At 42.1% G+C, this 14,555-nt stretch overlaps 1 protein-coding gene across 2 annotated transcripts in view; it reads right to left on the reverse strand.

Annotated features, from left to right (window-relative positions):
* Positions 1-7,047: 7,047 nt before the first annotated feature.
* Positions 7,048-14,555, reverse strand: part of PHACTR3 (phosphatase and actin regulator 3) — a 158,470-nt gene continuing 150,962 nt past the window's right edge. For both annotated transcript variants that reach the window (XM_074318348.2, XM_074318349.2), the window contains exons 10-13: positions 12,342-12,403; positions 11,287-11,427; positions 9,512-9,588; positions 7,048-7,614 (exon numbers count right to left, since the gene is read on the reverse strand). In XM_074318348.2, coding sequence (XP_074174449.1) covers positions 7,599-7,614; positions 9,512-9,588; positions 11,287-11,427; positions 12,342-12,403 — 296 coding nt within the window. In that variant the 3' untranslated portion in view covers positions 7,048-7,598. The remainder of the gene's footprint in view (positions 7,615-9,511; positions 9,589-11,286; positions 11,428-12,341; positions 12,404-14,555) is intronic.

Genomic DNA, 14,555 nt, shown 5'->3' on the forward strand with positions numbered 1-14,555 from the left:
TGCTGTGTCACTTGGATAACTATTCTAAAACTATTTTGTAAATGGGTTTCCTATTTTACAAATCCTGGGTCAAACTAAACCTCCCCCTCCAATCAGGTATCCAAAGCATAACAATACTGAGCAGCCTTAGATGCCTCACTTAGCTGCTTAATGGGAGTTGGAGGGCTTGAATCCTACCAGGATTTAAATTCCGTGGTAAAAGTGGTTTCTTAGCTTTAGTCAGTCACTAACATCAGTAAGATTTAGTGACTGGGTGGTGGGAATGCTATTTAAAGGACAGTGACAACTCTAACTTTAAAGACGTCTCAGGAGTTGCAAGTCTGCTTTGCCCTGTAAGACTGTTAGAACCGTATCATAACATGTTTGGCCAGATGGACAAGACTCTTACATCCTACATCATACTGATTCCCGTTCTCCTCATTCCACAATCTGAAAATCAGAGTTGCCTCTTTATTTCAGGACAATCCCCTACTAGTGTTGTGGACCCTATTGTCTTTGACTTCTCTATCCTGGTGTATAAGCCCACACTTATTTAAAAACAAACAAAAGCTCTTTACACCCAGTTCCTCTCTAACTAACTGCTGCCCTCGCCATGTCATTCTCTACTCACCTATTGAACATACTAAATTACCTTTAATTACTAGCTCAACGTATGCACTTCCTGTTTGCTCCTTACCGTCCCTCAGTCCAGCTTCTGTCCCTACTATTTCACTGAAACTCCTTTAATCAAACTTACCAGTGATTTAGCTTACTGAAGCTAATTCTGTCGTCTTACTCAGCTTCTCAATGCCATTTCACCCTTGGCTGGCATACATTTTCCACCCTGTCTTGCCTCTTTCCTGGCCTTCCTTTGCCTCAATCCGGGGCTCATTCCTAGTCTGTCACTTTCTCCTTAGGTAATTGCATCTGGTCCCATATAATAACCATCTTTGTGTTGATGACTTCCAAAGGTAGAAAAGTTCTGACGTTTACTTTGCACATCTCAATGCCATATACACTGCTTTATTGACAGTTCTAATACGCATCTATAGTATCAAAACTCTTGATTTCTCTCCCTCTGCATTCTTTCTCATCACCAAAGGGGGAAAAAAACAAAAACAAACCCTTGTCCTTCCATCTCAGTAAATGTCTTTTATTCACCCAATTAGTCAAGCCAGAACATAGAATTCCTGTTTCTCTTTTTCCTTTGGCCAGTTAGTTGATCAACAAGCCCTACAGTCGTTACTACGACAATATGTTCCACGTGTCTACTTCCCATCACTTCCACTGCACTACCTTTGACAGTGTTAATATCATTTCTCACATAGACAACTGCAACCGCCTCCAGCATTTATAGTTGCCTTTCCACAATCCTTTATTTACTTAGCAGCCAATCTAGTCTGGCTAAATCACAAGTCATACCATGTCACTCCCTTACTTAGAACTCTCCAATGATAACACTCTTAAATAACCAATGAGTCAAAGAAGAAATCACAAGGTAAATTAGAAGATACTGTGGGAGAAATAAAAATGCAATAACTGAAACTTACATGATGCAGTGAAAGCAGTGCTCAGAGGGAAATTCACAGCTGGAAATTTATATACATTAAAAATGAAGAAAGCTCTCAAATCAATAACCCAACTTTACATTTTAAAGAACTAGGAAAAGATCAAACTATGCCCTAAGTTGTCAGAAGGAAGGAAATAATAAAGATTACCGTGTAGATAAAATAACAAAACAGAAAATAAAACCAAAAGTTGGTTCTTTGAAATGGTCAAGAAAATTGATAAACCATTAGTTAGACTAAGATAAACAGGTAGAAGATTAAATCCCTTATGAATATACATGAAAAATTTCCTCAACAAAATACAGCATATTAAAAGGAATAAATTTAACAAAGGAGGTGCAAGATTTGTACAGCAGGACCTCGAATAACATCATTTCATTAAACATTGTTTCATTATAACAATGACATGCTGCAGGAACTTAACTCATATACCAATTAGCCTGTGTTAAAACTGGTTTCATTATACCGCATTTCGCTTAAGGTCACAGAATCTAATTGATGACATTAAGTGAGGGTTTACTGTACACTGAAAACCACAAAACATTGTTGAAAGAAATTAAAGAAGACGTAAGTGGAAAGACATCCCATGGTCCTCAGTTGCAAGACTTAATATTGTTAAAACAGCAGTACTCCCTGAAGCAAGCTATAGACTTAATGCAATCAATCCCAATCCAAACTCCCAATGGCCTTTTTGTGAAATGAAAAAGCCATTCCTAAAAGTCATATAGAAAAGAAGAGAACCCTACATAGCAAAATAATCTTGAAAAAAATAAGTTGAAGGACTTATACTTCCCAATTTAATACTAAAAAGCTAAATTAACCAAAACAGTGTGTGGTACCTCTATAAGGATAGATATACTGACCAATGGGCTAGAATTGGGAATCCAGAGATAAACCTGTTTTTCTATGGTCAATTGAATTTCATCAAAGGTGCCAAGACTCATTTGATGAGGAAAGAATAGTCTCTTCAGCAAATGGTTTGGGGACAACTGCATAGCCACAAAATAATAAGTTTGGAACCTTACCTTCCACCACATATAAAAATTAAATGGATCAAAAATTTTGGAAAAAACTTAGAAGTAAATCTTCATAACCTTAGATTTGGCATCCAGATTCATAAATATAACACCAAAAGTACCGGTGACACGGAAAAAAAAAAGTGAAGTCACCAAAATTGTAAAAAACTTTTGTACATCACTGTATGACTCAGCAAAGAGTTTACAATGAGGTTGAAATTTGTAGCATTTGGTGTTAAAATTTTTTAAGCTTATTTATAAACAATTTAACTTTGAGTTCGTTCTGTGTAATTTTCCTATTATATATTTAAACTTTAAAAAAATAATTTCAGAGCAGGAGTAGGCAAACGGTCTTAAGAGCCATACAGTAAGTGTTTAAGGCTTTTAGGTCAAAAGGTAAAGTTGAGGATATCATGTAGGTACTTGTATAAACAGTAAATGTAACCATTCAAAAATGTAAGAATCATTAATGCTTGCAGGCCGTTAAAAAACAAAAAAGTGGGCCAGATTTGGTTTATGAGCTGTAGTTTGCAAGACCCTGAGTTTAGAAGAAAAATTTTAAAGATGAGATCTCTGTTCTTATTATAAAATTTATTTCTCAACTTATCTTACTATATAACAGAGATAATGATTTAAATCAATTTTGCATTAGCAGAGGCTAAAGATAGTTAATCAACTAATATAGCTAACACTTCTTGATTTTTCTATTTTAAATGCATTAAAAATAAATGATAATTGTAGCTAATGACTTATATTTCTTACCTGGATCACAATTTAACACCATTTGGTAGAGGTTTTCCACACTTCCTCAGCCAAGTGGGGCTATAAAGTATTAACTGTTCTGTTCCAGAAGAATATATGAAAAAAGACATGAAAGAGAAAAGTATTAGTACAGCCAGGCAAAAACTTAAATATTAACTCTGCAGCCTTCCTAACGAGACCTAAACGCCACCAGCTCCTGACACTGGACGCCCAGCAAGTCCTGTGATTGTGTGTAGGCTGCCTGTCCTCCAACACTTAACTCGAGGTTGAGTTTGCATCTGCAGTGACCAACTCTGCCCACGCTGAACTCAGGGACTAGTGTGACACTCCACAGCTGCAGAGGGCGTTCCTCAGCCACTCTGTCCCCACCTGTCAGCAGCTAACCAGTGACATGTATCGCACATGGATTCATACTTAGTTCTCAGTCCCTTAACCTCTGGGGTCGAATCAGTGTGGAAGGGATCATGAATGCTATGAGTAAACAACTAAAGTAGAACTTTGAGCACAATAACATACCAGGAAATAAGTTGCAATGTCCAAAATGGAGCAGACATTATGGTTCCTGAGACGGCTTTGTGTCACACGAGGGGTCACCAGTATAACACCAAGTCCTCTGGGTGGAAAGTGGGCTGGATGGAGGTGGACGCCGGATACCTAGGGTGCACACCTAGGTCGTGGTTTTCAGTACACGTAGCTCTGAAAAGGGAGAATAAACTGCATTTAGAAAATAATACAGCTTGTTTTCAGCTTCAAAAATGTTCAGCATATATGCCATATCCAAATTCCCTACCATTGCTTATTGCCAAGAAAATGTGATTTTTAAAGAATTTCCCTGTCCACATCTAAGGAGATTTGTAATTGATATTAGAGACATAGAAGTTATTTATTCCTCTAAATATAAAATACCGTTCTGTTTTCAGAGCTATGGGACTGATAAGTGGGACCTTTTCCATTGTTCATTCTAGCGCAACATTGTCTAACTATGAACTAGTGATATGTTCCTAATATCATCAGTATCAATAAGTTTACAGAAAAATAAACATGTAATTTATATTAATGTCGAAAATATTTTCGTATGTCAAGTGTGACTTTCAATATGTTCAGTTTCTTCTGAGCAACTTATGAAATGTTCCATATGAAAAAAAAATCTCTGGAAAAGAACTGGATAAATGAGTATTGCAATCACAATTTTAACAGTCCAATCAGAATTTTGCATTTCTGGACTTTGCTGAATTTGCTGTTGAGGAGCTGCGGGTATGTAGCTGAGAATTTTTTCACCTCCCGTATATAATAGAATAAATTTAGGCTTGTAATTACTATGCATGTCCACAAGGTGGACCTCTTGATTTTAGGTGTTTTTTTAATCCATTTCAATTGTCCAAAAATCACTCATGTAATTTCAGAGTACCTTTCAATTTTCATAAAGTCATGTCATATACTGTTTCCCCTATCACACTGGCTTAAAACTTAATGAATGCTCTAGAAGTGATTTAATATAATAATTGTCTCTCAGAAAATTACTCCTTAAGTTTTCTTAAACTTTTAAACTTCTTGAAAACAATTTCTTTAATGGCTTAATAGTCATTGTTACTTTAATAGTTAATCATATTTCATTTTGTGAAAATAGAACAAATGAATTGTTATGTCAATGCATAAAAACCTCATTAATGATCACTGCTAGTAATGAAGAATTCTAATAATTCAGATATTGTATTTGGTATTGAATAAAAAGGCAGAAATTGCTTTTTTCTGTCTTCATGCTCTTAAGTATAGAAACTTTCTCTTCAAATTCATACAACATAGGTAAATTTGTGTAATAATACACGTAAATCACCGTGCCATGTGGTTTGTGAACTACTTTTTAATTCTTTCCTCCAGCGAGAATGAGAGATTTTGCAGCACTTACCTCTCACAGGACTGTGGACGCAGGTGCAGAGGATGTGTAGTCGGTTATCAGTTTCAGTTGATGTCTTAACCACTACACTACTTGATAAAGAACATGAAATAGGGAAATACAATTTAGAGTACTGGTGTATGATTAATAAAAATACAATGGTAGAAGTTAGATACTATTGCTAAACATTTTGATTACAATGAAAATGTCTCCTGGTTCTATGAGATGTTAGAACCCTTGAGACTGGACCAAGCCAAACCCTCCTTCAGGGATCCTGTACTTTGTCTTAATTGTTAATGTTACTTGTCCATCAATTATGGGACTTGACTTGGACTAAAAACCTAACCATGTTTCCTTTCTACCGGGTCACTCACCGAAGGCACATTGAGTTATTTTCTAAGCAGCGCCGTTTCTTTCTGCTTTGGGGGCCAGGATGGTTTCCAGAACGGAAGCACCCACTCCTTTCTTTGGTTCATGGTAAATATATGGCTATTTCTATGTGAGGGAGATGGAAGTCTTAGTTTTAAATAATTTGGGCTCCAATTCATATTTTAAATAGACTAAAATATAGAATAGGGAGCTGCTAATATGTAGCTTAAAACAGAGAAAAAAATCTTTAGTGTTTTGGAGGTTGATTGGCCACAAAAAATGGATTATGAATAAAATAGGGTACATATACTCTTATATAATAAACATATTACATATACTCTTACATATACTCTTAAATATACAATATACACATAAATGTTTATAAAATTAAGGAACTGCCTTCCAGTTAGAAAGCGTTTAGATATCTCATTTCATAGACAGAGAAATTGAGGCTGAGAGAAGTCAAACAACTCACTGTAGGTTACACAGCAAGGAAGAGAGACAGCTGGACTTTTTCTACCATAACGGTGATTTCTATTCAAGACTCTAATTCAACTAACACCTACGCTTGAGCACAGGCCCTTGGGACAAAGGACTACCACAGGGATGAGCAATTTTCATGGGCGCCGGGCCCACTGCAGTCTTTACAGACTGGGAAGCAATGAGGTAGTATGTGTGGGTGAGGTCACACAGCACAGAGTTGGCCCAGGCCACCTGGCAGCTGCACCAAGGCTCACACGGCTCCGATACATAGACGTGCCGGGCGCTGTGCTGATGCTTTATCCCCGATATTTCATCTAGAAACCACAGCAATGTTGGGAGACAGAGACAGAAGATCTCCTGCAGAGAAAATCGATACCTGCTGCATGGCGCCCACCTGTGGTTCCAGCCCCGGGGCCACGAGCCGCAGGCCACGGAGCCAGCGAGCGGAGGCCTGCCTGGAGAGGACACTCATTCAGAGGCCACGTAAAATTACCTTTCAAGGACCACGTATTTTTATTTCACTGATGGTCCCCTTGGAGCCTAAATGACTTTTTACCTTCGTGCTGAGTAAATTTCCGCCTCCACTCCATCTCAACCTTTGTCTCTAAGAACAGTTTTTAATCATGTTCGTAAATGTGAACCTGAAAATACTCTTAAAAAGCATAATTTTCATCTTGGTAGAATTTTTCAACAAGTTAGTACTTACTTCTAGGTTCATTACTCAGTGATACATAAATTTAAGTTGGAAAAGATCATTTGATTTTCCAAGGCACAAACCATATATACTAACATAATTTACAAAACAAAACAAAACACAAGAAGCTGCAATCCTCTTTTCTGGATTCTGGTTGCTCAAAAATCATAAAACCACAGAAAAAGAAATACAAAAATCATAAAACCTGACTCATTTCCTAGAACCCGATTCTAACAAATCTCTTCTCCCACCCCCCACCCCCAAGAAAATAGAAAGCCCAGGTTGATTTCCTGCAATAAGTAGTCATTTAATTAAAGAACAAAAGTAACAGGAATCAAAATGCTGCAGCTGTATTTTTGTTTTGTTAGACATTATATAAAAAACGAAAAAGTATAATACAGTAAATCATTTTCTGTAACATGAACTTAAAGAGTTCGCAAATTAATCATGATCCGAATAAAAGTGTCTTTTCAACATAACACTAATGACATTGCGTCGTCACATGTCCCTCACGTCAGCGTCCGTGGAGTGGTGAGCGCACCCTCAGTCACACTGCAGAACTGGCAAACAAGCTTGAAAGGCAGTTTTCTCCTGGCAGAGTGACTCTGGGTCTTAACTGACCCCAACAGTTCACTCGTCAGACACCAGACAGTGAGTGTGTCCTCTGGTGTGTCCTCTTACGGCTCAGTGCGGCCATGTTGTCACCTGTGTGCGATCCTGCACCTGTCACAAACACAGCAGGTGGCCTCGAGCCGAACTTCAGGAGAGTTCCCTGATGAATGCTCAGTGTTGGTATCAAAAATTAAACGCAAATTCTTCTCAGAAGAAAATCTCTATGGCCTGTGGAATCTAGAAATTATTTTGAAAAAAATAAGGTTATACATTTGTAAGTTAAAACTTCCAAAACCATCCACAAATAAATCTGTTGCTATTAAAAGCTTCTTAGAAGTCCAACCTGTAAAACTGAACACTGGTTAAAGTAGTGCACAGCCCACAGGGCTCCCAAGGGGCCCAGAAAGGAGTTATAGCCTGAATTCTTAAAACGACCTAAAACTTGCTTTGAAAGCCGTTAGTTAAACCTTGCAGTATCCCAGAAAGCTGGGGCTTTGCTGAATCAGAAGTAATGAATGGATGAAACAAATTATTGCAAACTAGTAAAGTTAATGATCTTGCTTTTGTAGAGCTGGTAATGTGTTCATGGTATCATTTAATAAACTTAAGAAAATCTCGTATGACTAAAAATATTGTTCTTTTAAAAACTGACAGCAGGTGCAAAGATGTGCTGGTATAAAAATCTTAATTATTTCCTGATGCCAAGTTTGGGGCTCACTCTTAAAATTCTGTCATCTAAGACAGCTATCAAGGATGTAAGAGGGAAAATGCGTATCTTTAGTCAACATCTCTTTTAATAACGTATAATAGGAAAACAAATATTTTGACATTACCACACATAGAATATGTAGTAATTATATCCTTTTTTTTTTCACACAGAGTGAACTTTGAACCTTTTACTGGAGAATGTTGATTTCCTAAACATTTTTGAGTGTTTTCAACAATCAAACATAAAATGATCCATTCCCTCCCAATGTACGCCAGTCACAGGGGAAGGGGAACCTTAAACATTTTAGACTATTTACTTGCATCGTTTTCTCCTGCCTTTCCAGCCTCCTCTTCTGCCCTTGATACATTCATCCTAAACTGTCTTGCACGATGGAGTTCTAGGGTTCCTGGTTTTTATCCCTACATTGAGCTTACAGAGTAGATCTTTTAAACAACCATTGTTGTGGCCACTTTGTGACAGAGACACAAGGAAAGGAATCCATCATTTTAGTTGAAAGCAGGGTTTCCTTTCTCTGTATTCGGGGATTGAGCATCTTTAGACCAAGGGAGAAATGACAAAGCAATAGGACGCAGGCATCCTGCATCACCTCACCTCTCTGGGATGCAAGGTATATGAGAACTTCAGGGAGTATTACACGTCATGGCTCTGGACAGGAGGGGGGAATGCTGAACGAATACGCAGCCAAATGAGCAAAGGGACGTAAGTCTTCCCACCACATCATCAACAAGGACGCCTGTGCCATCTTTGCTTATGTCACATGGACACAGATTCACCTTGGTGGGAAACGTCTTGAGTCCGGAAGAACTGACCAATATATTCCCACTGGAACATAAATGCCATGAAGATGGGACCCTCCTTGATCTCATCCCACAGTTGTTTTCTCAGCACCTAGAATGGTGCCTAACGCATAGTAGATACTCAAAATATTTGCTGAGGAAACAAATGTTCTTTGAGCTTTGGGGAGCGTTAGTTTGTGTTAAAGGTGTGATTATAAATGTAAATGAGACAGGAAAACGTAACTGGGAGGGAGAGTAATTACACAGAACTCCCCTAAATCCGGGCATCCTAGAAACCCGGAGACTTGTGAATATTAGAGAAGGGGAGTGAAATGTACAGGCTAGTCACTTTCACGCTGTGAAGTTAATTTTCTTAAATGTGCATCAACTACTTAAAAACACCAATGACTGCAGTACTCGCCTACATAATTGCCTTTCACCAAGCCCTGGGAGAAACCATGGGAACGAACCCCCCTTTTAATTGGGGAGCATTCTGTCTGATAAAGACAGCTGTCTGCAGAAATACTGAATGTGTTGACCTGGATACACAGTTCTTCAAGGCAATTTTCTTTTTTAAATAAATACCACGCAATAAGCATCATGAAACCTGTACCAATAGAAATCTGACCTTGTCAAATGCTTGCTTGATGCGTGCACCTCCATCTCGTTACTTTTGTATTCATTGAGTTCTTTGCGGATTGCTGCCTGCAAGGTAAAACACCACGTTGTTTTACAGGACAGCAAAAAGTTCACATAGGAAATTAGTAACCATACGTGTGGATTAACACCCATTCCGAATACTCGAATACTCGCTGACTTCTGTTAGTTTTTATAATATAGTTCAAAAAAGAAAAAGAAGCAACTTTTTGCTCACCATTTGGACTCTGCTCACCCTCACGGCCCTACCAAGCTAGTGCACAGCCAGTGCTATGGATGTGCTTGGAGAATTTATTTGCTGGGCTGGGGGAAGAAGACAGGCGTCCCCACAATACAAATCAGATGGACCAAGCATGTCCTTAGGGTGCTTATAAAGTAGGACCACCAAAGTGATGAGTCAAGTTCAGCTTTTGGTAAACTGGGAATTTCACAATTAGGTAATCCAGAGAGATTACGTAACTTCAGCACATACTTGTTTTGTACCATTGGAAAAATAACATGGTCATTGCATGCGTGTGAGATGTGCATCAAAGTCTTGTCTGTTTTGGGGGGGCCTGGTCCTGCTCCAGATTCCCAAGGCCCACTCATCGTGTACTTCTCTCTCAGAGAACCCCCCACCCCAGCCAGGAGAGCCGAGAACATCAGACACAGCGTCTGGGACAAGGAAAGGCTTTGAGTGGAAAGATTTGGGGGGGTCTGACTCCATTGACACCCTTTCTGCTCCCCATGTGACCACGCTCCTCCAAGCACATCGCCGACCCTGGGAACCAGGAGTCAGTCTCACCCCGACACGTCTGCGTTTCTCCATGTTGGTGCAGTGTCGTTGTGCATTTATTTATAACTCACGGATTCATTCTCAGCAAGAGTGAGGTACACTTAGCCATTTCAGCAAACCCACTGGCTGAATGTATTATATTCTCTTCCTAAAGGCCTAAATCCCGCCAGACGACCAACTTTGACCACCAATAAGACCTTAGCGTCTCTGAGCCTTTGCAAGTCATCTGTTCAAGAGCATCTCAGGGATTTTTCCCCCTTTCTTGAGGATTAAATGAAACAACTGACAGGCTGGGTTCAGGATGGGGCCGACTAGGGGCTCAGTGAGTGTTAATTCCCTCTGCTTCACCCCTTAGCCTCTGGGACCCACTGCCACCTCGGTCTCCCGCCTCTGACCATTCCATTCAGACTTCTCAGGAGGGTCCTAGAGGCACCTGGGCTGGAGTCCAGGTCAGACTCCAGAGTCACCTGTCCACTGCAGAGGCTTTCCTGAGCAGTGTGGCTCTCTCCCACTCGTCTCTGTCCCTACTGTAGCTCATTTGGGCTTAAACTTATGCCATCTAGTCTCTTTTGCCAGCCTCTCCTACTTCTGATTCACCGCCAGACTAGGTTCCTCAACTTCCACATTCCTGACACTTAGGACTGGATAATTCTCTGTTGTGAGGGTTGTCCTATGCATTGTGGGGTGTTTAGCAGCATCCCTGGGCTCCACCCACTAGATACCCCCACTTGCGACAACCAAAAGTGTCTCCAGACATTGCCAAATGTCCCTAGGGACAAAACCGTCCCCTCGTTGAAATCACAACCCTGACCCTGGATTATCTTTGTGAAACCAACATGTGGTCAAGGCATAGCCTTAATTTGAACAGCTGATGGCACCCACTGCCTAAGAGCAGACTTCCTGGCACGATATGATTTGCCGAATCTCCCAGTACTGTAGCCGTGACCAGCTCGGACAGACCAGCTTTGCACCTTATCTGCTGCCGACAGTCTCGTCCAGGGCTTGTCGGCTCGTCTGTCGTAGTCCTGTGCTTTTGCCACTTCCACATAATCGCTGAATCGTATCAGAATTTTTCTGTCTCGCAGCTCATCAACTGTGGGTCTCTGAGTAAGCTAAAACCAAAGAGCATCACATTAGGGAGCACAGACAAACGAGCTTTCTTAAAGTCCTCTAAGCAAACCGTGCATTTCCAGAAATAAACATAAAACTAAAACTGTGAGGCACAGCCCTGCCGTACGTGATGCTGATGTGAAGGGCTTAAATCACACACTCTTGTTCCGTTTCAGCACAGCACAGGCTCAAGGAAACGCGGATGAATTAACTTAGAGCCCACTTTACGGCAGCAGCTGCTGCTTTTCAATGGCCGTTAGATAAGCTTTTTAAAACGGGGACGGATCAAGTTCAAATGCTAACTACTGCTCGTGGTCCTACGTCGAGCTCCGGGAGGATCGTCTCTTCATTTCAAGCAGTACAGGCTTTATTATTATGAGCACAGTGGAGACACCAGAACACTTGAGTTTAGAGATGGTCAGGGCTTCCAAAGTAGCTCCGAGTGCACAGAGCTGCTGCCTGCGTGGGTATCAGCCAGAGTAAGTCCCAGCAACGCGAGCCCCGCATACCAACTCTTAGAGCTAATGGGGTTTTCTGCATCAGGAGCTTCCAGATAAATTGAAGGTGACCGAATTGTCTAAAAGGTAACCAAAAGACTGATACCCAGGTATGCATCCTTAGGCGTTGCATAAAGACCCCAAATAAAAGGAGGAAACGCCCAGTCAGCACCTGGCTTCCTGGGAATAAAGGGAAATGGCATCTGGATGGTTCTGCCACACCACGCCCCTCCTGCGCTGGGGAGGGCGGCACTGGTTTTCGAGTGTTTGGGGAGTGAGTTCACTGTGGCCCTGGAAATCACTGATCAGGGTCACAGAGAGATGCCTCGCATTCCCATCCCACTCGCTACAGAACCAGCTCTTCTCTCATCCCTCTTGCCCCTTAATATTCAGGAAATGTGATGCTTAAATTATAGTACCTTTCTTGTCAACCTTTGCTTGATTTCTCTTCTTTCTTCCTGCTCTGTCTGGTCGTTCCTTTCTGTGAAAGATGAAAACAAAAGCAGAGGGGACAGGTTGAGACTTTCTTCTCTGTAGCGGGGGTGCACTCCTCCCCCCATCCCTATTTCTGAGCTGTGTGTGGGCTGTCACCTGGAGGGGACACTTTTTTCCGTGTCACAATTCGTTTTTCCCCCTGTGCCAGTCACTGCTCTCCCTGTCACACAGAAGTACTTGGAAGGGACGCTCTGTCATAGTCCCATCTGCTGGCCCTTCTCCAGGCCACCCTTAACCACACTGATGGCTGCTGTGCATTTATTTTCAGAAGAAACAGAAAACAGACCTCTCTCCTCTCCAATCGAATGTCTCACCTCTATGGGTGTATTTACCTCTGGGAACATAGATGGCAAACAAACACAGGTACATTGGGATCCGTTTTATATAATATGTATGTTCAGATATACATAAGAGTGAATATTCACAGAATAGTCACTGCTTGCTTTTTTCCCCATTTAATAGGTATACATCCTTTTAGCCAACCACCATAAGATCAAAAACACCCTGTTCCGATTCTGGCCCCGAACTGATATTTTCGGGGACTATTTCCAGTGCAGACACTCAGGAGCCCAGGGGACTGTGTGGCAGAAGAAAGAACACGGACACGATGTGCCTTAGCGGGGCTGCGTGTCTCCCCCAGTCGGGCTTTGCCTGGTGAGTTGTGACTGAACCTTCCAGCCGTGCTCACACCTACACTCGGGAGCTAAAAATAGAGCAGAATGCGAGATGCAGCGTAAAATCCATCCTGGCCCTAGGATACGAGATAATGAAAGCCCTATTTCTAGTGCTCTGCTGCTAAATAAAGCCTCAGCGCCCTGACCTGACGAAACACACTCCATCCCTGGGAAGGGCCCTGCCTCAGCACTCCTAGGGCCGGGAGGGAAATCCTGCTGCTCGCATGTCTCACAGTTTCACACTATCTGCCTTTATGGAAAACGTTTCAAACATCCATGCACCTTGGACTGGGCGCGTGGGTGTTTCACATTCTAGCCCTTGCTCTCTCAGCAATTTTGTTTTTCCTTTAAAAAAGATTCAGCTCGCGTTTTAGAAAAGGAGATGAAATCCGATTATGCTCTTGGTTCTAAATGCAAGTGACATACCGGAAGGACGCATTTCTAAGCTGTAGTCAGAAAGCTGATAACAATCAGAAAACAAAATTGCGAGAGTGTCGCGTCTAAGGCCAACCACGAGGGTTTGAGTGATGACAGGACACTCACTTCTCAGGTTTCCTACGAACAGGCCAGGGACATGGCAAGTCCAGCCTCCATGTGGAAACACTGAAACCAGACCTTGCTTTCCTCCAATCACGGATGAGGTCAGCATCACTACCGAGGTCATGTGGGCACAGGTGCCTTGGGAGCTGTCCCGGAAAGCGCCCAGCAGGTCCTCCTCTGGGCCAGGTGCTCTGTGGGGCGCTGCCTCCAAGACGTCCTACCTGGGAGCTCGGAGCTCCCCTCAGCGATGGGTGAGTGGGTGTCTTGTCCCAGACCCAGAAAACCCTGTGCCTTTTACAAGCCAAGGGAACCCTGAGCAGCACCTCCATGCCCAGATTTTCTGGAAACAGTGCCAGGCACGTGGCCAGCCATACTCGAGGCTCCACAAATCATGAGGAATATATATGACTGCTCCCGTGCAGGGGCGAGGTCACCATGAGGGGGCCAGGCAACCTGGGCATGTACTTCAGCTCTGCCCCTTTGCCAAGCGTCATGTTAAAAAGCCCTGTGACCTGACTAAGCCCTGGCCTCCTCCCCAGGGAAATGGGGACAGCAGACGTCCTGACTGCTATAGTGATGAAGGGAGGGAACATAACCAAGCGCTGAGTAGGGCGCCTGACACCGAGTGGGCCAGACACAGAGTCAGCATTTTTCACGTCATCACACAGAGGGGCCGCGGTGTCTCTTGCTCTCGTATCCATGAATACACAGGCCTGGTGCTGAGCGCTCATCAGACACGACTGCAATTAGTCGTGAGCTCCCCACGCGAAGGGGGGCAAACGCAATGTGAGGACATTCTCAGAGTGGATTATAAACAAGAGCAGTAGAGCAGGGGTGTTGGAAGCCTGTATCAAGGGCCCGCAGATCTACACAGACTGTAAGTGGTCACCCATTCTCATCCCCACAGATCAGAACAAAAAACAC

This window comes from Rhinolophus sinicus, chromosome 13, assembly GCF_057876585.1.
Source record: "Rhinolophus sinicus isolate RSI-liver-muscle chromosome 13, RSI-T2T, whole genome shotgun sequence".
Lineage (NCBI taxonomy): Eukaryota > Metazoa > Chordata > Mammalia > Chiroptera > Rhinolophidae > Rhinolophus > Rhinolophus sinicus.